The sequence below is a fragment of the Bos taurus genome, chromosome 5, assembly GCF_002263795.3.
Source record: "Bos taurus isolate L1 Dominette 01449 registration number 42190680 breed Hereford chromosome 5, ARS-UCD2.0, whole genome shotgun sequence".
Classification (NCBI taxonomy): domain Eukaryota; kingdom Metazoa; phylum Chordata; class Mammalia; order Artiodactyla; family Bovidae; genus Bos; species Bos taurus.
In genome coordinates this window covers 103,376,010-103,403,965 of record NC_037332.1, presented here as the reverse complement: position 1 = coordinate 103,403,965, position 27,956 = coordinate 103,376,010, and the positions used below count along the sequence as shown (strand labels likewise).

The 27,956-nt window shown below is 46.0% G+C and overlaps 1 protein-coding gene and 1 long non-coding RNA gene across 3 annotated transcripts; one reads left to right on the top strand and one right to left on the bottom strand.

Annotated features, from left to right (window-relative positions):
• Positions 1-165: 165 nt before the first annotated feature.
• On the top strand, positions 166-27,533 carry LOC112446757 (uncharacterized). The gene is made up of 3 exons (XR_003034845.2): positions 166-489; positions 25,442-25,575; positions 25,725-27,533. It is a non-coding gene; the product is annotated as an uncharacterized lncRNA (long non-coding RNA).
• C1R (complement C1r) lies at positions 16,389-27,391 on the bottom strand. Of its 2 annotated transcripts, none has more exons than NM_001434774.1 (11): positions 27,334-27,391; positions 26,382-26,610; positions 24,226-24,418; positions 23,749-23,895; positions 23,457-23,653; positions 22,808-22,955; positions 22,579-22,700; positions 19,913-19,991; positions 19,447-19,602; positions 17,926-18,000; positions 16,389-17,470 (listed from the first exon to the last, which is right to left on the bottom strand). In NM_001434774.1, coding segments are annotated over exons 1-11 (2,118 nt in total). In that variant the 5' UTR covers positions 27,336-27,391; the 3' UTR covers positions 16,389-16,700. The 2 variants fall into 2 exon arrangements, with proteins under 2 accessions (NP_001421703.1, NP_001421702.1); NM_001434773.1 differs by lacking the exon at positions 27,334-27,391 and adding an exon at positions 26,690-26,798.
• Positions 27,534-27,956: the final 423 nt, after the last annotated feature.

Below are 27,956 nucleotides of genomic sequence, written 5' to 3'. Positions count from 1 at the left end.
GAGAAGGAAATGGCAACCCACTCCAGTGTTCTTGCCTGGAGAATCCCAGGGCAGGGGAGCCTGGTGGGCTGCTGTCTATGGGGTTGCACAGAGTCGGACACGACTGAAGCAACTTAGCAGCAGCTGCCTCAGACAACAAGATGGGTTGTTTTTCTCATCACTAGCTGTATTATCAGATAATTTCCCTGGTGAGTGGCAGGGAAGGGTTCTAAGTGAGTCATCATCAGAGACTTTAGAGCTGGGAGGGGCTTCTTGCCAAGGCCTTCTGGGCTAGAAAATTGTTCATTGTGGTTTAAATCAATCATACAGCCTTGCAAGTCACTTGGGAACAACATGTGTGCTTCATCTGAAACTCAAGAAAAGACAACTTTTCAAAAAGCAGGTGAACCATCACATTTCTTTGGTCAGAAGAAAAGAAAAAGGACTGGTGGGTCAACGCCTCATGCCTGGGAAAAAAGATGTCGACCAGAGGCCAAGAGGACTCTCTGGGTAAGACCCTGGTTGAAATTGGACCAGAAGGAGCTGGTGGGATTTGGAGATTCTATAAATTGCTTTTACTTTGATTTCTATCGAAAAATATTCTGTGAAAATGTGACTTTTTAACTTTCCAAATATGCATTCTTTTTTTTTAATTTAAACATATGAGAAAACTTCTTTCCAGCTATTTTCAGGTATAACTCACAAGTAAATTGTAAGATAATTAAAGTGTACAATGTGATGATTTGACCTGCATATATATTGTGAAAGGATGTCTTCTATCCAGTTAATTCACACACCTCTCACCTCATGTGTGTGTGTGTGTGTTACTTGCTCAGTTGTGTCTGTTTCTTTGTGACCTCATGGACGATAGCCCGCCAGGCCCCTCTGTCCATGGGATTCTCCAGGCAAGAATACTGGAGTGGGTTGCCATTCCCTTCTCCAGGGGATCTTCCTGACCCAGGGATCAAACCTGCATCTCTTGTATCTCCTGCATTGGCATGTTCTTTACTGTCTGAGCTACCAGGGAAGCCCTTAACTCACATATTTATCCTTAATTTTTTTTGTGTGTGGGAACACTGAAGTTCTACTCTCTTGGCAAATTTCAGTGATACAATATATTGTTATCAATTATAGTCACCATGTTACACATTAGATCCTCAGACCTTATTTATCTTATAACTATAATTTATACCCTTATATCGATCACTTTCTATTTCCCCTATGCCTCAACCCAGGGTGACAACTTTTTTATTTTCTCTTGCTATGAGTTTAACTTTTTCAAAAAGATTTGACACATATGTGATATCTTGCAGTATTGCCTTTCTCTGGCTTATTTCACTTAAAGTAACCTCCTCCAGTTTCACCCATATTGTTGCAAATGACAGGATTCCCCCCTCCCCACCCCCACTTTTTTTTAAGGCTGAATAATATTATATATATTGTGTACACACACACACATACTTACACACTATTTTTTCTTGGTCCATCCATCTATTGATTGACACTTAGGTTATTTCCAAGTCTTGGCTATTGTGAATAATGCTGCAATGAACACGGAAATACAGATGTCTTTTTGGGATAATTGTTTCATTTCTTTTGGATAAATACCCAGAATTGGGATTGATGGATGCCACAGTAGATCTATTTTTGATTTCTTGAGAAATCATACTGTTTTAGTAGCAGCTGTATCAATTTACATTCTCAAAAACAATATACGAGGATTCTCTTTTCTCCATATCCTTGTTAGTATTTGATATCTCTTGTTTTTTTTTTTTTGATAATAGCCATCCTAACAGATATGAAGTGATATTTCATTTTGTGTGTGTATGCATTTTTTTTTGGCTGTGCCATGAGGCTTGTGGGATCTTAGTGACCAGGGATTGAACCCATGCCCTTGGCAGTGAAAGCGCAGAGTGCTAACCACTGGACCACCAGGGAGTTCCCTCACTGTGGCTTCGATTTGTATCTCCCTGATTATTAGTGATGCTGAGCATTTTTTCATGTACCCATTGGCCACTGTCATACAGCTTCGTTGGGGAAGGTCTGTTCAGGTCCTTTGTTCATTTTTGAATTGGGTTATTTCCTTTTTTTTTTTTGGCTATTGAGTCATATGAGTTCCTTGTGTATGTTGGATATTGACCGATTGTCAGAGAAGCAGTTTCAGATTATTTTCTCCCATCATGTTGGTTGCCTTTTCATTTTGAAGATGGTTTCCTTCCTGAGAAGAAGCTTTTTAGTTTGATGTAGTCCCACTTGTTTATTTTTGCTTTTGTTGCCTAGTGGTCTTCTTTCCTGGGGGTGCAGCTTCTGTTTGAAAAGCCTCTTGTACAAAGGAATACAAATGACATAGAATACCAACAACAGCCCAGCAAGGCGCTAATCCTAATTTTAACCACTGTATTCTGTCTGACCTCCAAATAGGCTGTTTGCTATCTGTCTTCCTTTATGTTTAGCGTGAAAGTAAATTATCTCTTTTGTCTTCTCTGCTTGGGATTGACTTTGATATATTTTTGGCACAGTATGCTCAGGTTTGTCTGGGTACTCTCTACTCAGGGGTAAAATGAAAATGTTTCTTCATCTCTCTTGCACAGGAAGCAAGAAGAACCTAAGGTTTCCAATGGGAAAAAAAAGAGGTTGGTTAGAATAAAAATTCACAGGAGCCAGGGACAAAAGCAAAAAAAGTGCCTAAGTAAACAGTGGAGACAAACTCAGGATAAAAGAAATACAATTCTGGAATCAGTGGAAGCAAAGACAGAGAATCTGGTCTTTACATGGAACCAAGCAGAGGTGGTGAGAATGGAAAAGGGCTGAACCCAAGAGGCTGGACAGAGGTATTCTGATCGAGATTTTGGAAAAATTAATTAACTAAATTGGACCTGGGCTTCCCCAGTGGCTCAGAGGTAAAATATCTGCCTGCAGTGTGGGAGACGCAGGAGACACAGGTTCAGTCCCTGGGTTGGGAAGATCCCCTGGCAGAGGAAATGGCAACCCACTCCATTATTCTTGCCTGAATGGACAAGAGGAGCCCCTGCACAGCTACAGTCTAAAGAGTTGCAAAGTGTTGGACTCGACAGAGCGATTGAGCACACAGGTTGGACCTAGGTGAACTTTACATCTGCTTGGGCATGTGTGTGTGTGTGTGTGTGTGTGTGTGTATTAATACTTATGACATAATTTAATGTGGAATTTCCCCCCAGAAATTTATGAAATTCTCTCAGTGTGTCTTAGGTGGTCCTGACCCTTTCCAGTCTCTTTTCCTTGCACTTGGCTGCTTGCTTTGGCATCCTATGCTGTCTTCATTATCATCTTTTATCCTTCAGTGTGAATAGATATGGTAACTCATCGTGATGAGCAGAGATAGAGAGATTACTTGAGAGTGGGGATGTAAAATTGCCTTCAGTTCAGTTCAGTCACTCAGTTATTACAGACTCTTTGTGACCCCATGGACTGCAGCACACCAGGCTTCCCTGTCCATCACCAACTCCTGGAGCTTGCTCAAACTCATGTCCATCGAGTCAGTGATGCCATCCAGCCATCTCATCCTGTGTCATCCCTTCTCCTCCTGCCCTCAATCTTTCCCAGCATCAGGGTCCCAGAATGAGTCAGTTCTTCCCATTAGGTTGCCAAAGTATTGGAGTTTCAGCTTCAACATCAGTCAACATTCAATATCCTTGCAATGAATATTCAGGACTGATTTCCTTTAGGATTGACTGGTTTGATCTCCTTGCACTGAAGGGACTCTCAAGAGTCTTATCCAACATCACAGTTCAAAAGCATCAATTCGTTGGTGTTCAGCTTTCTTTATGCTCCAACTCTCTAGAAATGCCTATAATGATAGTAGTAATCTATGTTGCATTCCACCAGACTGACTGAAAGGTGTGTTGCATTCCACCAGGCTGACTGAAAAAGTATGATTCTAAGATCATAGTCATGAAGAAGGATCCTGCCTTCCGATTGTGTATATCAAGGCAGTAAGACACTATAGGACCCCTCCCCAGTACAGCTCACAGGGTGCCTGATGCTGCCTTAAGCCTGCCTCTTGTAGTATCTCATTTAGCTCTTAAATATTGATTAAAGAATTTATTGGCATATGCTATACAGCAAAGTGATTCAGTTATACATGTATATTCTTTTTTCATATTCTTTCCCATTACAGTCTATCACAGGTTATTGAATATACTTTCCTGTGATACACAGTAGGGCCTTATTGTTTACCCGTCCTATATATTTAATAGTTTGCTTCTGCTAATCCCAAGCTCCCAGTCCTTCCCTCTCCCACACCCTGACCCCTTGGCAAGCACAAGTCTGTTCTCTACGTCTGTGAGTCTGTTCCTGTTTCATCGATAAGTTCACTCGTGTCATATATTAGAGTCCACATATAAGTGGGGAGAAGGCAATGGCACCCCACTCCAGTACTCTTGCCTGGAAAATCCCATGGACGGAGGAGCCTGGTAGGCTGCAGTCCATGGGGTCTCGAAGAGTCGGACATGACTGAGCGACTTCACTTTCACTTTTCACTCTCATGCATTGGAGAAGGAAATGGCAACCCACTCCAGTGTTCTTGCCTGGAGAATCCCAGGGACAGGGGAGCCTGGTGGGCTGCCGTCTGTGGGGTCGCACAGAGTTGGACACGACTGAAGCGACTTAGCAGCATATAAGTGACGTCATGTGGTATTTGTCTTTTTCTGACTTACTTCACTGAGTATGACAATCTCTAGGACCATTCATGTTGCTGCAAATGACATTATTTCATTCTTTTTTATGGCTGTAATTCTTTAATATTCATATGAGACTGCAAAAGATACTGTTGTATAAGACTTGTATGAGTTACTTTTATTATTACCCACATTTTATAGAAGAAGAAACTTAGGCTCAATTTGCCTTATGTCTGTGGAAAAACTTTAGCCAAAGAATAAGTTTAACCAGAGAAGTGAGAACATGCAGAAACAAAGGAAAACAGTCAAAGGAGGTCAAATAATAAGAGTTAGACATTAAGCATGGTCAAAGGACCTCTAGTTCCTTCTCAAGGGCTATAGATAATATTCTGAGCAATATCCTGTGAGCTGCCTTATAGATACTGAAACCCCAGGTGGAGAAGTTAATTATAGGATGACTAGACTGTAGCCACGATATAAACTGCCACAATTCAAAGAAATGGCCTTAAGGAAATGAGAACAAACCGACCCTGGAATTGAAAAATAAGTGTGCTTAATCAAGGTGATGCTGCTCAGATAACTGATGACTAATTTCCAGATGACTGTAGAGCTGACTGTGCTGTTTCTGCACGTTGCCCCCTCCCTCAGCCGACAAAAGCTCTAGCCCACTGATTGCCAGCCTGTCCAAAGGCCAACTCCTGTCCTTTGGACAATCCCCACTGATCGTTCAGTCACTCAGTCATGTCTGATTCTTTGCAACCCTATAGACTGCAGCACGCCAGGCTTCCCTGTCCTTCAGTATCTCCCAGAGTTTGCTCAAACTTATGTCCATTGAGTGGTGATGCCGTCCAAGCATCTTATCCCCACTAGTTGCTGGTATCCAAAATAAAGCAAACTTTCCTTTCCATCACCAGCCTGGCCTCTTTATTGGCTTTTGAGCAGCCGGTTTCCTTTTTGGGTTACATTACCTCCAAATACCATGATGTTAGAAGTTAAGGCTTCAACATATAAATTTTGAGGGAGAGACACAGACTCACTCCATAGCAGCCGCTTTTTCTGAGCCTGCTTGTATGATTTCTCCTGTTCTCCCAGACTTTTGATGGTGTGTCTCAGGGCATACTCATTGATCTTGATCTTTTTCTCTTCTCTATCCTGCTTCACTCCCTTGGCGGCATCATCCAAGCTGTGGCTTTAAACACCCATCCATATACCTACCAATGACTCTGAAGTTTACATTTTTAGCTCAGACCTTTTGTGTCAACTCCAAATCTACACATCAGCCAACTTAACATCTCTCCTAGGGAGTCTCATAGACACGTTTGTAACTTTTTGACAGTTATAACCATATCATTAGAACAATCATCTTAATGAGTCTGCTAATTCTTACATCTGTATCTGTTCTGGCTTGGTTTTGGTGGATTTTTCCCCTTGTTATGGATCATATTTTCCTGCTTTTTTGAATATTTCATATTCTTTGATTGGCTGTCAGACTGTGAATTTTATCTTGTTGAGTGCGGGATATTTTTGTAATTCTATAAATATTTTTGAGCTTTGTTCTCGGACTCAGTTAAGTTACTTGGAAACATTTTAATCCTTTGAGTCTTGCTTTTAACATTTATTAGCTGGGACCAGAGCAGCATTTAATCTACAGCCCATTGTTCCCTGCTACTGAGATAAGACCCTTCTACTAGAGGAAAACAATAGAATGGGAAAAACTAGAAATCTCTTCAAGAAAATTAGAGATACCAAGGGAATACTTCATGCAAAGATGGGCACAATAAAGGACAGAAATGGCATGAATCTAACAGAAGTAGAAGATATTAAGAGGTGGCAAGAATACACAGAAGAACTATACAAAAAAGATCTTCATGACCCAGATAACCACGATGGTGTGATCACTCACCTAGAGCCAGACATTCTGGAATGTTGTCAAGTGGGCCTTAGGAAGCTTACTATGAACAAAACTAGTTGAGGTAATGGAATTCCAGCTGAGCTCTTCCAAATCCTGAAAGATGACGTTGTGAAAGTGCTGCACTCAATATGCCAGCAAATTTGGAAAACTCAGCAGTGGCCACAGGACTGGAAAAGGTCAGTTTTCATTCCAATCCCAAAGAAAGGCAATGCCAAAGAATGTTCAAAATACTGCACACTTGCACTCATCTCACACGCTAGCAAAGTAATGCTCAAAATTCTCCAAGCCAGGCTTCAACAGTACGTGAACCAAAAACGTCCAGATGTTCAAGCTGGATTTAGAAAAGGCAGAGGAACCAGAGATCAAAATGCCAACATCCGTTGGATCATCAAGAAAGCAAGAGAGTTCCATAAAAACATCCAGATCTGCTTTATTGACTATGCCAAAGCCTTTGACTGTGTGGATCACAATAAACTGGAAAATTCTTAAACAGATGGGAATACCAGAACACCTTACCTGTCTCCTGAGAAATCTGTATGCAGGTAAAGAAGCAACAGTTAGAACTGGACATGCAACAGCAGACTGATTCCAAATTGGGAAAGTAGCAGGTCAAGGCTGTATATTGTCACCCTGCTTATTTAACTTATATGCAGAGGACATCATGAGAAATGCTGGACTGGATGAAGCACAAGCTGGAATCAAAATTTCCAGGAGAAATATCAATAACCTCAGATATGCAGATGACACCACCCTTATGGCAGAAAGTGAAGAAGAACTAAAGAGCCTCTTGATGAAAGTGAAAGAGGAGAATGAAAAAGTTGGCTTAAAGCTCAACATTCAGGAAACTAAGATCATGGCATCTGGTCCCATCACTTCATGGCAAATAGATGAGTAAGCAACGGAAACAGTGAGAGACTATTTTTTTGATCTCCAAAATCACTGCAGATGGTGATTGCAGCCATGAAATTAAAAGATGCTTGCTCCTTGGAAGAAAAGCTATGACCAAACTAGACAGCATATTAAAAAGCAGAGCCATTACTTTGCTGATAAAAGTCCGTCTAGTCAAAGCTATGGTTTTCCCAGTAGTCAAGTATAGATGTGAGAGTTGGACTATAAAGAAAGCTGAGCACCGAAGAATTGATGCTTTTGAACTGTGATATTGGAGAAGACTCCTGAGAGTCCCTTGGACTTCAGGGAGATCAAACCAGTCAATCCTAAAGTAAATTAGTCCTGAATATTCATTTGAAGGACTGATGTTGAAGCTGAAACTTCAAAACTTTGGCAACCTGATGTGAAGAGCTGACTCATTTGAAAAGACCCTGAATCTGTGAAAGACTGAAGGCCGGAGGAGAAGGGGATGACAGAGGATGAGATGGTTGGATGGTCTCACCAACTCAATGGGCATGAATTTGAGTAAACTCTGGTAGTTGGTGATGGACAGAGAGGACTGGCATGCTGCAGTCCATGGGGTCACAAAGAGTCGGACATGGCTGAGTGACTGAACTGACCCACCCTACCTAATGCCCCATACATTTGGAGGTTTTCCAGTTTGGTTGGGCTTCCCAGGTGGCTCTAGGGGTAAGGAACCTGCCTGCCAATGCAGGAGACGTAAGAGATGTGGGTTCGATCCTTGGTTGGGAAGATCCCCTGGAGGAGGGCATGGCATCCTGCTCCAGCAATCTTGCCTGCAGAATCCCCTGGACAGAGGGACCTGGCTGGCTATAGTCCACAGGGTCACAAAGAGTTGAATATGACTGAAGTGACTCAGCATGCACGCATGTTGGCTCTAATTTTAGTTTTTAAAGGAACCTCCATTGTGTTCTTCATAGTGACTGTATCATTTTACACTGCCACCAACGTGTAGGAGAGTTCCCTTTTTCCCACACCTTCTTCAGCATTTATTGTTTGTGGATTCTTTTTTAAACATACAATATAAATGATTTATTAACAGCAGATCATCCTCATGGGCTAAGTGGTCAACCAGACATCCAGAATGAAGCCACAAGTTCAGCACAGCCTCTGAGCCGCTTGTTCCGACTCCAGTAGGGTGAGCACGTTGCCCTAATGCACGGGGCCTTTCATACCTCAAATGATGGAGTTGCTCACACCATCCATGAATTCTACATGCACCAACATGACCGTCACTGCAAACCAGTCCTGCCCAGTACCTTGGTGACCCTGGCAAGCTTAATGGGCTGCACACAGCTTATGTCTGTGGTGGCAGCATGGTGATGATTGGCTGGAGAGTTATTGTTTGGAGATTTTTTGGTGGTGGCCATTCTGACCAATGTGAAGTGATACCTCATTGTAGTTTTGAGTTTCATTGCTCTAATAATTAGTGATGATGAATATCTTTTCATGTGCTTTTTGGTGGGGTATTATTGGATCTTCCCTGGTGGCTCAGACAGTAAAGAATCTTCCTGCAGTGTGAGAGACCTGGGTTCAATCCCTGGGTGGGGAAGATCGCCTGGAGGAGGGTGTGACAACCCACTCCAGCATTCTTGCCTGGAGAATCCCATGGACAGAGGAGCCTGGTGGGCTATAGTCCATAGTATCACAAAGAGTCAGACCTGACTGAGTGACTTAGCACACACACATCCAGGCTGCTATCACCTCTAATCATCTCACGAGGCTTTTTTCTCCATCCTTCAGTGATTTCCTCGCCTGTGGGTGAATATTTGTAGGGATCTTCTGGAGTTCTCTCTGTGTGGCTGACTCCTCTCTGACACTAAGTTCTGTGCACTTGTGGCTCTGTATCTTCAACTCAAGGAGTCTGCTGAGCCCTACCTGGGTTTCTCCTAGCACCTCAGCTTCGAATCTCTCTCAAGGCAGTTAAGCTGGGGCAATCATAGGATTCAGTCTCTCAGGAATCATTGTCTTTAGTACCTGAGGGCCAATGTCTCAAAAACCATTGTTTCACATATTTGATGTTTTTGTTGCTGCTATGGTTTGTCTGTTTCAGGAGGGAGGGTCCATCTGACCTCTGCTACTCCATCTTTCTAGGGTGCTAAGTCACTTCAGTTGTATCCCAACTCCTTGCGACTGCTAGACTCCTCTACCCAAGGGATTTTCCTGGCAAGAATACTGGAGTGGGTTGCCATTTCCTTTTCCAGGGGATCCTCCTGACCCAGGGATGGAACCCACGTCCTTTACATCTCCTGCACTGGCAGGCAGGTTCTTTACCACTAGTGCCACCTGGGAAGCCCTCTCTAATAGGCATTTATTAAAAACTTCATGGTCTTCCCAGGTGGCACAGTGGTAAAGAATACACCTGCCAATGTAAGAGATGCAAGAGACATGGGTTCAGTTTCTGGGTAGAGAGGATACCCTGGAGGAGGAACTGGCAACCCACTCCAGTATTGTTGCCTGGAAAATTTCATGGACAGAGGAACCTGGTGGGCTATAGTCCATGGGGTCACAAAGAGTCAGACACGACTGAGCATATGGACATGCCTGAGCACACACAGACACACACACTCAACATGTTCAAAAGAGGATTCATGTTTGTTTGTTTTTTTAAATCTCCTCCCCTTGTAATCTTCTGCATCTGGTTGACTTCTTTCCTTTTCTCATCCTTCTCTCTCCAATATTTACTCCATCAGGAAATATTTTGGCTCTCTGCAAATTTTGACTACTTTGTATCACCTCCACTAAATCTACCTGGTCTGAGTTACCATCAGTTCTTACCGGGGTAACCATAATTGGTAGCCAGTTACTCCTAACTGGTCCCTTTCATGCTTCCCCACCCCCCATATATAGTGTGGCCACAATCCAGAAGCCAGAATAAGCTTTTCAGACCATGAGTTTGTATCACTGAGCTCTGTTTTGGCTGTCTTTGTCAGTCCCTAATGGAGCCAGCATGTTCTTGCCTCGGGGCCTTTGCACTGGCTGTTCCCTCTTCCTGAATGTTTTTCCCCTGGGGATTCCCAGGTAGCGCTAGTGGTGAAGAACCTGCCTGCCAATGCAGGATGTAAAGGACAAGGGTTCCATCCCTGGGTCAGGAGGATCACTTGGAGAAGGAAATGGAAACCCACTCCAGTATTCTTGCCAGGAAAATCCTTTGGACACAGAAGCCTGGTGGTCACAAAGAGTTGGACACGACTGAAGCGACTTAGCACGCCTAGCACCTGAAGTCTCTGAATATCTGAATTTTTTCAATCTTTGCTAAATATAAGCTTTCTCAATGAGGTTATTTCCTTAAACCTTTCAAAAATTAAAAATATTTTAATACAGCTCTGAGAGCTGGAGCATAAAGAAAGCTGAGCTCTGAAGAATTGATCCTTTTGAACTGTGGTGTGGGAGAAGACTCTTGAGAGTCCCTGGGACAGCAAGGAGATCAAACCAGTCAATCCTAAAGGAAATCAGTCCAGAATATCATTGGAAAGACTAATGCTGAAGCTGAAGCTCCTATACTTTGGCTACCTGATGCGAAGAAGTGACTCCTTAGAAAAGACCCTGATGCTGGGAAAGATTGAAGAAAGGAGGAGAAGGGGATGACAGAGGATGAGATGGTGGGATGGCATCACCGACTCAATGGGCATGAGTTTGAGAAAGCGCCAGGAGTTGGTGATGGACAGGGAGGCCTGGTGTGCTGCAGTCCATGGGGTCACAAAGAGTTGGACATGACTGAGCAACTGGACTGAACTGACTCCAGCTCTGTCTTTGCTTTTGGAACATCTTCCTATTGTTGTTTAGTCACTGAGTCATGTCCCACTCTTTACAACCCCATGAACTCTAGCCTGCCAGGCTCCTTTGTCCATGGGATTTTCCAGGCAAGAATACTGGAGTTGGTTGCTATATCCTTTTCCAGGGGATCTTCCTGACCCCGGGATGGAACCCACACCACCTGCATTGGCAGGTAGGTTCTTTACCACGGAGTCACCTGGGAATACATGGCTCAAAATTGGGAAGATCAAAAGAGAATACAGTGGTAACTTTTATTTTCACTCCTATCCTCCCCCAGAAACCACCATTGTTTTTTTTTAACCTTCCGGTGATATTTTATACATATAAAAGCAATATATAACTACTCTTTTAAAAATACAAATGGTGGTATTTTATTACACTGTTCTGCTTCTTACTTTTTTCATTTATCTGTCTTACAGATTGAATTACTATGTTGTATTCCATTATTTGGATATTCCATAATTTACTTGAAACTTTGGTACTAGAACTTTCAGAATTCAGGATTCTCATACTTTGCTATAACCAACAATGCTGGAGTGTCTGCCCTTGTACCTAGGTCATTTATCTCATATATGAGAATATCTGTGGGAAAAATTCATGGAGGTGGAATTGTGGGGTCAAAGGAATGTGCCTTTGTAACTTTGATTGCATGTTAGCAAATTGCTGTCTATAGAGTTTGTACCAATTTACATTCCAAACAAAACAAAACAACCCCCCCCCCCCAAACCAAAACAATGCATGAGTGACTGTCTTCTCTGTGTCTTCACCAATATAATATATTACTGGTGAATCTTATTGGTAAAAAAAGTGGCATCTTAATTCAAATATATTTCTTTTTATGAGTTAGGTTAATCCCAAAAGTCCAAAAGCAATTTGTACTTTTTTCTATTAATTGCCTATTCACAGAATATTGGTTTTGTCCTTATTTTTCTATTCAGTGCCCTTGAAGAATAAGACGTACATGACTTTGGGGGAAGAGAGTGGGAACCAGGAAGGTCAGAGCAGTCATTGAATTCTCCTGAGGTCCAATAAGGATAATTGGACCATACAATAAGGTCCAAGATAATTACAATAAGGACCAAGGACTCAGAATCTTAAATTTGCCAAGAATCTTAGAAATAACATACAACTGAAATTTTTTAGATCTAGTTTTAGTTTTCACCATTTTCATCTCCACCCACTCCACTCCTATCTCCATCAGAATCCTGAAAATGTTTCACTTCTAAAAACATTTCTAAACATTAAAAAAACTGCAATCAGCATATACTCTTCAAACGTAGCCCACGCCACTTGTGTATGCTTTCACGTAGACTCCATGAGAAAATGTTTTCTTTTCATTTTCAACTATAGAAGTCCACAATCCTGAAATCCCCAATCCTGACATCTAAAATGCTCTTAAAAACGGATAGTGTTTTAATAAGTTTGACACCAAAACTTATTTAGTGGCAAAACCTGCCAGTAACTGATAGGTAGCTATCCAGAGTGTTTATCACACTTACTATGACTATTCAAATGTTTTTTCAGAAGAGTTCTTCTTTTTAAAAAACTGGAGTATAGTTGTTTGCAATGTTGTGCTAATTTCTGCTGTATAGCAAAGTGAATCAGCTATATGTATATATATATATATATATCCCCTCTGTTTTGAATTTCCTTCTCATTCAGGTCACCACAGAGCACTGAGTAGAGGTCCCTGTGCTGTACAATAGGTTCTCATTAGTTATGTATTTTATACATAATATTAATAGTGTACATGTCAATCTCCCAATTCATCCCACACTCCCTTTCTCACCCTCCTGTCTGCGGTGTCCACGTGGCTGTTCCCTACATCTGTGTTGCCTCTCCTGCCCTGCAAATAGTTTCATCAGTACCATTTTTCTAGAATCCACATGTATGCGAGAATATAGGATATCTGTTTTTCTGTTTCTGACTTACTTCACTTATCTGTGTTCTTGCAAGGTGCTGCCCTGGACACTGCTGTAATATGACGGTATTACATGACACACATGGTATATTGCATTTCTGAAATCTGTAAAATGTTGAACATTGAAAGGCACTTGGACTTGAGGATGTCAGATAAGGGATTGTGGACCTACATTTAGACTTACAAACTCATCATTACTCAGGAATGTTTTAACTCTGCCTTGATCTTCCTTAATTCAGGTCTGTGTGAGTCAGCTCAAGTAAGGGTGTTCAGACAAGTCCAGCAGAGTCAGTTGTGCAATAATCAGTTCAGTTCAGTTCAGTTGCTCAGTTGTGTCTGACTCTTTGCGACCCCATGGACTGCAGCACAACAGGCCTCCCTGTCCATCACCAACTCCCAGAGTTTACTCAAACTCATGTCCATTAAGTTGGTGATGCCATTCAGCCACCTCATCCTCTGTCATCCCCTTCTCCTCCCTTCACTCTTTCCCAGCATCAGGGTCTTTCCCCATGAGTCAGTTCTTCGCATCAGGTGGCCAAAGTATTGGAGTTTCAGCTTTAACATCAGTCCTTCCAATGAATATTCAGGACTGATTTTCTTTAGGATTGACTGGTTTGATCTCCTTGCTGTCTAAGGACTCTCAAGAGTCTTCTTCAATACCACAGTTCAAAAGCATTAATTCTTCAGTGCTCAGCTTTCTTTATAGTCCAATTCTCATATCCATACATGACTACTGGAAAAACCATAGCTTTGACTAGATGGACCTTTGTTGGCAAAGTAATGTCTCTGCTTTTTAATATGCTATCTAGGTTGGTCATAGCTTTTCTTCCAAGGAGCAAGCATCTTTTAATTTTATGGTTGCAATCACCATCTGCAGTGATTTTGGAGCCCGCCAAAATAAAGTCTCTCACTGTTTCCATTGTTTCTCCATGTATTTGCTATGAAGTGATGGGACCAGATGCCATGATCTTCGTTTTCTGAATGTTGAGCTTTAAGCCAACTTTTTCATTCTCCTCTTTCACTTTCATCAAGAGGCTCTTTAGTTTTTCTTCACTTTCTGCCATGAGGGTGGTGTCATCTGCATATCTGAGGTTATTGATATTTCTCCTGGAAATCTTGATTCCAGCTTGTGCTTCATCCAGTCCAGCATTTCTCATGATGTCCTCTGCATATAAGTTAAGTAAGCAGGGTGACAATATACCTGCAATAATATCATGATAATATTCTGGCGTAAATACTTATAATGTTTATCCCAAGTTTTCAGTCCTTCTCTGGCCTTTAAACATATCTTAAATGATATAAATTATTTGGAAATGCTGTTAATGGAATTTCCCTGGTTGTCCAGTGGCTAAGACTCTACACTTCCTCTACAGGGGTACAGGTTCCATTCCTGGTCCAGGAACTAAGACTCCACATGCTGGGAGGTGTGGTCAAAAAGTAAATACATACATATGTAAATAAATGATTAGAAAAAGTACCGTTAGTGACTCAATTTGGGAACAAAAATTTCATACCACTCTTCTCTTAAGGAATATTTACAGACTGGAAACTGACCAGTTAAAAAAGATCTTGTATTTGTAGCTGTTTATGTGGGAAAATAAGGATTTTCTTTGCAGTGTATAATAAAAACAAAAGACAGAGATAAAGTACCTACAACTCTAATGATAAATGTGTGCAGCAACTTAACTATTCCCATTGTGCCGGGAGCCAGTGTGAGGAACTCCGCCCGTGGCAAAGGTCATGAGGAAGGAGGCTCGGCATACGCAAAGGTGGGATCGAGCCTCAGGAGTCCCCCTGGAAATTCTTGAGCATCTACCCCCAAAACCAGAGTCTGCCTACTTTCTGCTTTGTGCTCTCACCTACACCTCTGACTTTACGGGGTGCTGTCCCCCACCACCTCTCTCTGAAAAAAGAGTTAACTTACAGCTCCCGTTAATAAAGTTCCTGGGCGTGACAAGAGTGTTTTAGTTCACACCTGTGAGAGGCATGAGATGTTCTAAACTGTCTGAATACAGATTCCTTTGAGCAGTTAAAAGATTGATTAGAAATTGTATTGGTGAAGGGTTTTTCACATGTTGGGCCAATGTTTGCTGCTAAGTTTCCATATCCCTTACCTGCTGTGTCCCTGGCAGTGTATTGATTAATATAATTGGTGTGAGTAGTAGCTTTAATGTTTGTAACCTTGGACCCTTGAGTTAATTCTTTTTCTTGTTATAGCCCACCACACCTTTGCCCTATAGGAATGCAACTTTATCTAATGCTTTTGGAGGGTGGCACCTGACTAATCACCTTTAGAGAAAAATAAGTTTTCTGAAGAAAGGGTCTTAAAATGTTAACAGGCCTCCGGGCCAGAAGATGATGCAAGTCACCTAAACTTTTGCATATGATAAGTTTGCAGGAAGAAAGCCTGGCTTACTGCATGACTCTACCCCTTCCCCCATTATCCTCTATGCATAACTTAAGGTATAAAAACTACTTTGGAAAATAAAGTGCGGGCCTTGTTCACTGAAGCTTGGTCTCCCCATGTCGTTCTTTCTCTCACCTTCTGGCTGAATTGGAGCATGGAGACTCATCAAGCCTACTAATTATGCCTGGGCTTCTAAGATCTGACCGGGGAGGCCTTAGTGTCTCCTCTCCTTCGGGAGAACGGGAGGATGCCTGCAGCCTACGTAGGTGATGCAAATTCCTTACTTTGAAATTTTATTAGTTTTCCACGTAAACCAAGTTATTCAGCCTCTTTTCTCCACTGAATTTCCTCACTGAGCTATCCTTATTTAACCACTCTTTATATCCTTAATTAACGTTTAATTAAGCAATTGTTTCCTGATCCTCGCCAATGCCGTCCCAGCTTCGAATTCCCTGGATCCACTAGGGCTGGACCCCGGCACCACTGCCTTCCTACGGAAACATTTTACATATGACTTCACTAAATATTTTTAAAAATCAATTAATTTTTTTGGCTGTGCTGGGTCTTCACTGTTGCGTGGGCTTCTCCTATTGCCCAGCACAGGCTCTAGAGTACACTGGCTTCAGTAGTTGTGGCTGGAAGGTTGTGGAGCCCGGGTGCATGGGCTCAGTTGCTCTGAGGCATGTGGGATTTTCCCAGAGCAGGGATCGAAACTGTCTCCTGCTTTGGCAGGCAGACTCTATGGCAGAGCCGCCAGGGAAGCTCTGATGTCACTAAGTATATTTATATTTATTAAATACTGCTTTTAATTCATTTTACACAATGGGATTTCCCATAAAATTTTATTTGGAAGACATTCTATATTCAGTTATGCCATGGTATAAAAATGGAAGAGGACAATGATACCTAGATATGGTGGAATATATCTTGTGCAATTCTTGGGGGAAATAAAGGTGACCTTTGGGTTGTTTCAGGTGAAGAACGTGGATGGGACTATAGAGAAGAGAATTTATTTCACATGGTGTCTTTCTGCATTAGTGATTTTAATATGGATTCTTAGAAGTTATCCACAACTGGTCAGATAAAAAAATTTTTTTTTAATACACTGCTCTCTGGATTCTGACCTAGGCAATCCTGAGGTCAGTCTTCCACTTCCATCACTTTCTTGATCCAGTCCACATACTTGAGGACATTGGTGTAAAACCCGTACCCTTCACCACACCCGATGCCCCAGGACACGATGCCCGTGGCCACCCAGCGGTCATTTCTCTTATCACTTACAGCAAAGACCCCTCCACTATCCCCTTGGCAGGAATCTTGCCTTGTGGCTGGGTTCCCAGCACAGAACATGTTTTCAGAAAACACATCATTCCTGTTTTTTTGCCGGAGCCAGCGCTCACAAATCTCTCGCTTAGCTACTGGCAGACGGACAAATCTGAGGTTGTGAGAAATTCTCTCCTCCATGATCCCAAAGCCACTGACATAGCCCATGAGACCCGGGTCATAGAGGGTCTCGTTGTCTGGGAGGCAGATGGGCAGGAGGTTGGGGCCCAGGGTGACGCTATTTTCCAGCTCCAGGAGGGCGATGTCCCCCTCGAAATTGTGGGACTCTTCCTGGCGGTAGTCTGGGTGGATTATGACCCTACGGACCGGGTGGTTGGACAGCTTGGTGATATCTTCCACATTGATGTGGCCCAGGAACACGTCTATGTTGGGGCTGCCCTGCGCCTCGTGGTCCTTGGGGTTGATGGTGTGCGCGGCCGTGAGGATCCAGCGGTCCCCCAGCAGCGCGCCACCCCCGGGCCCGTGGATGTTGGTGTAGGCCTGCCAGGGGAAGTTGCCCAGCTTGGCCTTCAGGCCTCCAATGATGCGCTGCCTCTGCTCGACAGGGTGGAGTGGCTTCCCGCACACTGGGGAGGAGAAGATGGGTTCAGGGAGAGAAACATCAGTGCCCGTCAGCCCACCTCCCTCCATGGTCTGTCCCCTCCCCTTTGCCCCTCTTTTTGGTTTAGGACCCTTTCCTTTCTCCCCATCTTTCCACCCCAACCCTCTCCTCACCCCTCGTCTTTGGCATATTGTCAGTCATCTCTCCTCGTTCTTATTTATTCTTTCCTGGGGCTTTTCTTGCCCTTTTTATTTTTCTTGGTCTCCCATCTGCTCAGTGAAAAGTCCAGGACTGTCAGGACAGGGCCAGCTCTCTGGGTCCCTCTGCCCTTCTCCTGGGGCATCTCCTCTCCTTTCATCAGATGCCCCATGTCCGTCTTCAGCTTCAGGCTGGACTGTCTCTCTCTTGTCTATGCCACCCCTCCTCCAGGCCCTGCATGGCTGCCAAGGTCACAGAGGACAGTGGAGGGCTTCCACTCACCTGGCAAACACCGAGGCATCTTCTCTCCTACCAGCTCGTTCTTCCAAATGCCCTGAGCCGTGCAGGTGTACAGCCCTGAGGGGAGAGGGGGCTGAGCTCAGGTTGGGGGGGTGTGGGCAGGGGCCAAGAGCACCAAAGCGAGGACAGAATGGAGGAGGAACAAAGGGAAAGGTTCGAATATCTGCAGATGGGATACTGAAAGTGTGTTTTTTGAAAAGCTTCATGTGTATGTTTTTGTTTTGATGCTAAATGGAAAAATCAGAATACTTAACTCATATTTGTTGTGATCCCTATGTGTGAAAGTTGACACAAAAACTGGAAGGAACTTATCAAGAAGATCTTATCATTATTGCATCTTGGTGCTGGGTAGTGGGTGATTATGGGAGTTATGTTTTATTGTTTTGTTTTTTGAGGGTGTTTGTTTGGCTCTGCTGTGCAAATCTTAGTTTCCCAACCATGGATTGAACCCAAGCCCTCAGCAATGAAAGCATGGCGTCCTAATTGCTGGACCATCAGGGAATTACCCGTAGCTATGTTTTCTGATTGTGGACAGTGTACCTTGCTTGACCTCAACATTTTATCGCATTGAAGCACCTTGGTGATGCTTTCAGATATGCATCATTACCCTCATCCTAGACACAAGGAGGGCTTCCCTTGTGGCTCAGATGGTAAATAGCCAGCCTGCAGTGAAGGAGACCAGGGTTTGATCTCTGGGTCAAGAAGTACCCTGGAGAAGGGGAAGACTACCCATTCCAGTATTCTTGCTTGGAGAATTCCATGGACAGAGGAGCCAGGCAGCCTACAGTCCATGAGGTCTCAGAGTCGGACTAACACTAGAATTGAGAAAACTGGGTTTAAATAATTTATACAAGGTCATAAAACTTCTAAGTGCCAGAACCAAGATGCAAATGGAGAGTTGTCTTACTTCAAAGTCCAGCTCTTAAATAATACCATATATAGCCTGTAAACATGGAGAAGGACATGGCAGCCCACTCCAGTATTCTTGCCTGGAGAATCCCATGGACAGAGAAGCCTGGCAGGCTACAGTCCATAGGGTCACAAAGAGTCAGACATGACTGAATGACTAACAACAGCAACAACAATAGCCTATAAACAAGATATTTGTTTCTTTTTTTTGGCATGTTTTAAACCTACAAATCATGTGATTTCTTTCATTAAAAAGTTTTCAAGATACCCACTGATGAGTCTGAAAGTAATTTAGTAATGTAAAAAGTCACAACACAGCAACCTGAGAGGGGATGTGGGGAGAATGCCGAGGAAACCCACTGATAAACCTGTAGTGGGGGTCGGGGTGAGAGAGAGCTGTTTATGAGATTTGAGTCTTTCATTCTATCAGCTCAAATGTTTCCTCTTTCAACCTTATTAGAAGCCTCTTGGCACCCCTGAAGCCAGTGCCCGGGATAAATATCTTAATATTCCCTCCTTGGAGACTCTGTTCAAAGAAATTGCAGAAGATGTTTCAACAAGAGGGAGAAGACAGCCATTTACACGTGTCCCTACCTCGCTCAGACTCGCTTGTGCCACCTTTGGTGTGCATCTTGTAGAAGGGCTCATGGCAGTAGTACTGGATACGCGCCTCGTAGGTGTTCACCCCCTCTCTGGTGGTGTAATTGAAGGCCCCGTTGAGCAGGCTTCGGGGCTGCCCGCAGTCCTTGACTTGGAGAGAACACAGGGCCATGTGAGAACTGAGAAGGACTGTACTGGAACTTCAGTGGGAGGGGTGGGAACCTGCTGAGAGCCTTTGGGAAATATGGTCATTGGGGGCTCTTATGATGCATGAGAATTGCATGGGATAAAACTCAGTTCTGGGCAGAGCCCCTCATCTGCAGAGATGAAGGCCGACTGGTTCCCAGTGGGCTGGAGCCTTCAAAGGACAAGTCAGGGGAATGGCCTTTGGGGGTGATGCTTAGGCCCGACCCTCTTCCCTTCTCCTGGGGGGGAGACAGATGCTTGAGTTGCAACTTACTCCTGCACCTGGGCATGGCACGGTGCCATGTGCCATCATCCTGGCAGACAGCTGTGAAGGACAGGAGTGCCTTGTTCCCCTGTTGGAGCAGAGGTGGAGCAGCCATTAGTACAAGGAGGCCCTGAGGCTCCCTCCTGCCCTTGCCCACAGGGGAGCAGTAAGGATGCAAAGTCAGCTCTCAGCCCTTGAACCTCAACACCTGTGGACGTGTCTCCTGGCCCTTCTTCCTAGCCGGTCCTCTCAAACCAGACTGACAGATGGGCGCACTGAGCCACCCAGCAGGAAGTCAGAGCTGGGGACTTGCCTGGTGGTTTAGTAGTTAAGAATCTGTCCTCCTGTGTAGGGGATGTGGGTTTGATCCTTGTTCAGCGAACTAAGACCCCACATGCTGGAGAGCAACTAAATTTGAATGCCATAAATACTGAGCCCACATGCTGACACAGCCAAATAAGTAAATAAATAAATAGTTTTTTTTAAAAAAAATATCAGAGCTAGGGCTAGTTGTTATACCCAATAGTCCCCTCTCTAGACTCTTGAGGGAATTTCAAGAGTTTCCACTGAGGTCCAGTTGAACCCCATAATCTTATTTTTGAAAATATTTATTTATTTATTATTATTTATTTTGGCTGCTTTGGGTTTTAGTTGTGGCACTCAGGATCTTCAATCTTCATTGTGGGATCTTTAGTTGAGGTATGTGGGGTCAGGTTTCCCGACTAGGAATCGAACCCAGGCCCCCTGCACTGGGAGTGCAGAAACTCAGACACTGGAATACCAGTGAAGTCCCTGAACTTCACAGTTTTAAATTAAAAAGCAAACAAGCCACAAGCACAGTTGCACGTTCTCTGCATTGAAACAAAAGTCTCTGCCCTGAAGTAGGGCCGTGTTTCTTCCCTCTGGACTGCCCTGCCAGGTAAGCCCCGTATCACCCCATCGCCCCCAGGCTGCAGTCTCTAAGAGCCTTTCCTAAAATGCTAGTGCAGCCCAGCCACTTTCAAGGGGGCTCAAGATGCTGACATATGCTAGGTGCTGTCCTAGGCCAGCAGACGGCAGGGACAGGACAGGAGATGGTACCCTCCGAAATGAAAAGTAACTGGGCAACATGAATGAGTTTTATTAACACCAACAAATCATCTCAGATTGTTAGCCCTGGATCAGACTGCAAGAGAATGTGTATAAGAACTAGGACATCTGAGCAAAATGTAAATTATCATGTAGTCGCTCAGTCATGTCCCTACTGTTTTGCAACCCCATGGACTGTAGACCGTCAGCTTCCTCTGTCCATAGACTTTTCCAGGCAAGAATACTGGGGTGGGTTGCCATATCCTTCTCCAGGGGAATCTTCCCCACCCAGGGATTGAACCAGTGTCTCCTGCATTGCAGGTGGAATCTTTACTGCTGAGTCAAATAAAAAGTAAATAATGTGAGATAAACTGTGTGACTAGGTTTAAAGTTGATGATGTGAATGATAAGTAACAAGGTAAGGGTGCTGGGGGCATAGATGGGGCAGGTTGCAACCTGAACGGGGGGGGAGGGGTGTGCCCAGGACCCCCAGTCCTTCCTGGACTAACGAGCAGTGATCTGGCTGACTCATCTCTATTCAAAGGGAAGCTCCACGAAACCTGTGTGAACATGTGCATTTCTTTTTACTATACTTCCCACATCCAGAACACTGCCTGCCACTGAATCAACACTTAAAATGTTTGTTGGGTGAATTCACCACAACAAACCGAAGGTCTCTTCTCTGATTCAGGGTGGATCTTCCGAGGGGACCTACTGGACAAAGATAGGATGTCCAGTCCCAGGTCCCTGGCCAGGGTAACTCCAATTGTATGGTTTATAAAAAATAGCATTAATTAATTAATTATTATTATTAATTGCCTTCACTGGTTCCTCACTGCTTTCAGTAGTTGTGGCGCACGGGCTTAGTTGCCCTGAGACATGTGGGATCTCAGTTCCCCAACCAGGGATCAAACCCACGCCCCCTGCACTAGAAGGTGGATTCTTAACCACTGGACCACCAGGTAGTCCCGAGAGTAGAATTTTAGTTTCCCAGCTTTTGTGAGATTGACCAGTGGAGCAAACCGCATTCTTTCCTGGGTCTGCAAAGCTCTGGACAGGGTGGTGGGTCTGGGGTAAGACCACCGGTGGACATAAACGGAGCCTCTTCTGATTGTCCGATCGGGAATGCTGCCTGATTCATGAATCTTTGAGTAAAGCTAGGTAGGTTTTAAAAACAAAAACCGAGAGCCCTGGAGCAAGAAGCAGGGGATTTGTTGCCGGTCTCTGCTGTACACAATCCCAGTGATGTTGAGTGAGTGAGGCCTCGCACTTCAACTCCACCCCCGCCTGTTTTGTTCCTCAATGCATAGTGAGTTATAGGGCAAGGTCCTGTAGTTCTTAGACTTGGCTGGGCATTAGAATCACCGAGTAACTGTAGGTAATCCTGACACCCATGCTCCCCTTCAGACCCATGGACTAGTCTCTAGCAGGGGACTGGACATCAGAATTTTGAAATCCTATTTCCAGTGTGCAGTCAAATTGGAGCAGGCCCGGTAACCCTTCCAGCTCAAACATGCTTATGTTTCCATGTGGGGCTGAGCCTCCATCTTCCGTGTGAATTATGCTGGACTCTGGGTCAGCTCCCTCCCCTCGGCCCTGGCTCTTACCTCCACAAGCTCGTAGCCTTTTTTGCAGGTGGCGATGAAATAGTCCCGGTACTGGTATTGAGGCTGCAGGTCCTGAATGATGGTGAATGAGTCCAGGGTCTTGGGCTGGGGGCACTTGATGACTGTTAGAGAGACCAGAGGGCATGTTTATTTCCGAGCCACTGGCCTCCTTTCTACCTGCCTCATCCTGCCCCCTTTCTGGCCCGTGAGGGGCCCCGGGCAGCCTTACCTTCACTGGTGTAGTACAGCTTCCAGCCCCGGCTGTCCCCTGACTCGTCCGTGAAGAAGAGCAGGTCCACCGAGTTGCTTTGGGCATCAATGCGCTCGGGCCTTTGCTTTCCACAGAACTCACCGATGTTCCTCCCGCTGACATAGACCTGTGGAGGCGGGGGAATGGAGGGAGGGTCATGTCTCCAATTCAGACACAGGGCCAGGGTGGTGGTGCTGGTGGTGTGGATCCTGCTTGGTGTATGTTTTCAGCTGGAGGGTAGTAGGCCTCCCGAGGACCCACTGGCCAGGAGTGTGCGCTAAGTTGCTCAGTTGAGTCCAACTCTTTGCGACCTTATGGACGGTAGCCCACCAGGCTCCTCTGTCCATGGAATTCTCCAGGCAAGAATACTGGAGTGGGTTGCCATGACCTCCTCCAGGGGATTTTCCTGACCCAGGGATTGAACCTGAATCTCTTACATCTCCTGCATTGGCAGATGGGTTCTTTACCACTAGAGCCACCTGGGAAGCTAGGTGTGTAGGACAACTCATGTGGGACATTGGCCATTTCTGCACCCATTGGCCAGACAGTCCAGTGGGGAGGAGGGATGAGAGGAGAGGTGCGGGGATGGGGACAAGAGGATTTCTCTGTGGGGGTGGGTTGGCTGTACCTGCAGCTGGTCGTAGGGACAGTGTATTTGCTGGTGGTCATCAATTTCAAAAGGCTCCAGGAATTGAAGGTGGAGGGTGTGGCCTCGCTCTACTCGGATACTGTAGTTGCAGCGCAGGTCAGGGGGGTAGGGCCGGGGGTACTCCAAGCTGGAGATGTAGCCTGAGGGCTCCGTGAACAGCTCGCTGCTGCATTCGGCTGGGAGAGCAGAGCGGGAGCGGGAGCGGGTCACCCAGCGAGCCCCACCTTGCTCAGTCCCTGTCTCCTCTGAGACCACCCAGGCAAGACCTCACCCTGGCAGGAACGCCCATCCGGCTGGAGCTCATAGCCTGGACGGCAGGAGCAGAAATAGCCGCCGACGTAGTTGTGGCACAGGTGCTGGCACCCGGCCGGGGGGTCCTCCTCGACTGAGTTGAGCTGCAAGGCACATTCGTCCACGTCTGGAAGAGATTCCAGAAGGAAGGATTCAATTCCACAGAAGCCAGGGTGGGGGGTGGGGCAGGGACCTGTGGAGGCGCTGGTCTCAGCGAGGTCACTCATCAGAGGCCTAAGGACAAGGTTATCTCAGGCCACCTGGAACTCCTGGCCCCTCTGACCCTTTCTGGGACCTGCTCAGTGGGGACAGGGCCCTGGTGGATAGCTCTCTCCTAGAAAAAGCTCTCTTGGGAAAAAACAAGAAGGCCAGGCTTCCCGAATCTTTGGATTCAAGAATCCCCTTTTCCGGCTCCCATTCAGTATGAGCCCAGGAGCCCAGCACAGGCACCACTCACCCACGGCTTGGTAGTATGCCAGGAAGCCCTTGTAGAACATGATGGTGCCGTTCTCCTCGTTGGAGAAGTCCGAGTGGAAGGTCAGCAGCATCTTGTTCCCTTGGGACATGAATTCCTTCCTTCCTGGGGGATTGCTCAGGGGAGAACCCAGCTGCCCACAGAACCTCCCCATGGTCTTCTTATCAGCAGAAATCTGTGGAGGAGGGACAGGCGGACAAGCTGTTGAGGGGACATGTCCCACATGGAAGGTTATGAAGGTCATCCTTCTCTTGTCCCAGAGAGGGGATCCCGCCCCGCTCCCGACCCCCCTGGATGGTCTCCAGCTGCTCTCTACCTGCTGGGCTCTGGCTGTTCCAACTTCCCCAGAGGCCTTTCCTCTGTCCTGCATCCCCACCGACTGACCTTGCACGTTATCCTGTGTCTGGGACTCGGCCCTCCCTTTTTATGACCCCCAGCTATGACAAACCTAGACAGCATATTAGAAAGCAAAGACATCACTTTGCTAGAAAGGTACGTCTAGTCAAAGCTATGATGTAGTAGTCATGTATGGATGTGAGAGTTGGATCATAAAGAAGGTTGAGCACTGAAAAACTGATGCTTTCAAATTGTGGTGCTGGAGAAGACTCTTGAGAGTCCCTTGGACAGCAAATAGATCAAACCAGTCAATCCTAAAGGAAATCCTGATTGTTCACTAGAAGGACTCATGCTGAAGCTGAAGCTCCAATATTTTGGCTACCTGATATGAAGAGCTGACTCATGGAAATGGTCCTGATGCTGGGAAAGATAGAAGGCAGGAGGAGAAGGGGATGACAGAGGATGAGATGGTTGGATGGCATCACTGACTCAATGGATGAATTCAAGCAAACTCTGAGACATGCTGAAGGACAGAGAAGCCTGGTGTGCTGCAGTCCATGGGTTTGCAAAGAGTCTGACACAACTTAGTGACTGAACAACAACATGTGTCAGACCTTTCTTTACCCCCATCTCTTCCCATGTGCACCTCCCACTGGAATCCTGGTTGCCTTTACCTGGTTTCTATCATTCCTTCATCCCTAGAGGCTGGATGGTCGGCTTTATCCTCTGTCCTGTCCTTCACCTTGTCTTGGTCAACCCATTCCTGTCCAGCCATGACTCCTGATATTCAGCTGAATGTGAGCATCCGGGACCTGCCAGCTTAGAAGGCATCACTGAGATCCCTTTACCTCTTCCTTCACAGATTCCTTAACTCCTGCAAAGCAGAAGACGTCCCTCCTCCTATCTCATCCCCACTTTGCCTACCACCAGGAACCTCCCTACCAGCACTGCTGACATCTGAAGTCCTCTGGGCTGGGAAGATACAGCATTTTCATGGTATTCTTTTATTTATTTATTTATTTTTTTCATGGTATTCTTTTATACCTTCCAGGGGATCTCTTGGAAATAGTATTTATGGGTTGTGTGTAGGCTCTATCTGAATCCTGAATCAAGAACCTCATTTAAAAATTTTTTTTTATTTTTAGGCTGTGCTGTGCAGCATGTGGAATCCCTAACTTAGGTTAGTTCCTCAACCTAAGTTCCCCAGGAATCAAACCTGGGCCTCCTGCCTTGGGAGCACAGAGTCTTAGCCACTGGATCATTGGGGAAGTCTCCAGGAATCTCATTTTTACTGGATGTAGAAAGAGGGACTGGGACGACGCTCTTGGTCATGACAGAGGAGAGGGGACTGAGCCCACTGTCCTGGCTGGAGACCACCCTTGAGCCACCACCACACACATGCCACTTCCCCACGTCCCTGTGTTCCTGGTGAGGAGGCAGCCACGGTGACACTCTCCATGGCAACAGGGAAACCGAGGCATGGAAGTTTCCAAAATCCTCCGGGCAAGTAAGCAGACAGGGAAGGTTTTTCTGACTCCTGTGGACAGTGCATTCCCCAAGAGCAGGGCCTGTCCCCTCCTTCTCTGTTTCTCCCCTCTGTGCTCCACGAGGGTCTCTCAGAGCAGTGGCCTCCCATCCTCGATACCTCTGGACTTCCAGAGCCCCACCTGGCCATCAGCTTTCACCGGCTTGGGGCTGTGTCCCCAGGCAGGGTGTCCTAGCCAGGCCAGTCAGAACCCGGGTCCCCTGGTTCCAGAGACACTCAGTCCTCCCTCTGCCCACCCCCCTAATCTGCCCCCTACCTTGACATAGTCATAGAGACAACCTTCCGAAGGCTCCAGGTCAAACTGCCAGAAGACAAGCTTCACCTTGTACCCCGTGGGTACTGTGATCACAGTGGTCCTCTCAAAATTGTTAGGGTAAGGCTTGGGGAACAGCGGGGACATCACCTCCCCATAGAGCTTCTGAGGGGTGGGTGTGGCGCCTCCCACCCTGTAGAACAGGACTGGCAGCAGGAGGTATAAGAGCCACCTGCCAAAAGAAAAAAGGTGTCTGTAGGGCGGGAGGGGTGCAGACCCTTGTTGTTTGGTAGGGGATGGGATTGCCGTACCGCTGGGCATTTTCCTCTCGGTCCATTCTAGATCTCAGGGAGATGTCCTAGGGTGGGTGGGGAAGGTGCTGGGGGGAGGCTGGTCTCTGCAGCTGCTGCACTGGGTGCGCCTCCCCAGGCCAGTGTCCAGTCCAGAGGTCATCGTGCTGCCCCCACCTCTCTCCCCAGCCTCCTCCCTGCCCTGTTGCATCACTCTGCTCCCCTTCCAGGAATTGGGCTGGCTTGGGACCAGTAAACTGAGGGTGGGGGTTTCTAATCATGGTCTCTGAAATGGCTCCCACATGCTCAGCAAGGCCTCTGGGAGAGACCACCTATGGAAGAGTGTCTCAGGCACAGAGGCTGACTGTCTAGGCCGAGGAAGGGACCACCCCCCCGCGACCCCCACCTTGCTGCTCCCTGTGAGCTGGAGGAGGAAGGCAGTGCGGACTCACCTCCTGGGTCTGAGCCTCCTTTCTCCTTGGGAGGAGAGATGGGGCATGCATTTGGGAGCGTGCACGTGTGGGCACACTGGAGGGATAAGGTGTATGGGGAGGGTCAGGGTGCTCCCAGCTCCCTGAGTAAGTCTGGGACAGGAGGCCCCCAGTGCCCAGGATCGTCCCCTCTAGTGTCTCCCTCCCTCCTTGGTCCCCACCAGGCTTACTCACATTTCTCAAGGCCTGTTGTTGGATCCCTGACTCTTGTGACAGCGTCTTCATGCAGTCTGGGTGCAGAGAGAGCAGGGTCATGCAGAGGAGGGAAGGGGGAGGGAGGGACTGTGGAGGGGGAAGGGGTGACCATTCCGGGAGGAAGGTTGTAGGGAATGAACTATTTGCATAAACAAAACCAAAAAAGAAAAAAAAAACAATTCTGTTTCGGTTTAGTTTTGGTTGTGAAATGCCTGATGGTGCTGCCACCTGCTGGCCTTCAGGGTAAGGGCTAGAGAAGGTTCTGCATTTTTAGGGACAGAAGGCCTTGGGTTGGAGGTCCAGAGGTCCCTTTCTAAACCTGATGGGAATCCCGCCCCCCTTCCTCAGGGCCCTTTCTGGTGACTGCAGCTGAGTGTTCCGGGTTCCTACCCAAAGAGCAGTGGAAATCGCAGTTGAGGGGGGTCTTTTGTGACCCTCTCTTCTCCTTTAACCCCAGTCCTTAGTTAGCCAGAAGCTCTGGTACAGGAATGACCAGGGTTCAGTGCCCAGGATAATGGGACAGGAGCAAGGATTAGAGACGGGGAGTGTAGGAGGGCACAGAGGAGAGAGAAGCTTGCTTGACCTGGGGTCCTGCCCTGCTT

Coding starts and splice junctions, on each gene's coding strand:
- C1R (NM_001434773.1), bottom strand. CDS start 26,715: ATGGACCGAGAGGAAAATGCCCAGCG. Junction 26,611..26,689: donor CGAGAGGAAAATGCCCAGCG/GTACGGCAATCC, acceptor TTCTTTTGGCAG/GTGGCTCTTATACCTCCTGC. Junction 23,896..24,225: donor GGCATACTACCAAGCCGTGG/GTGAGTGGTGCC, acceptor AATCTCTTCCAG/ACGTGGACGAATGTGCCTTG.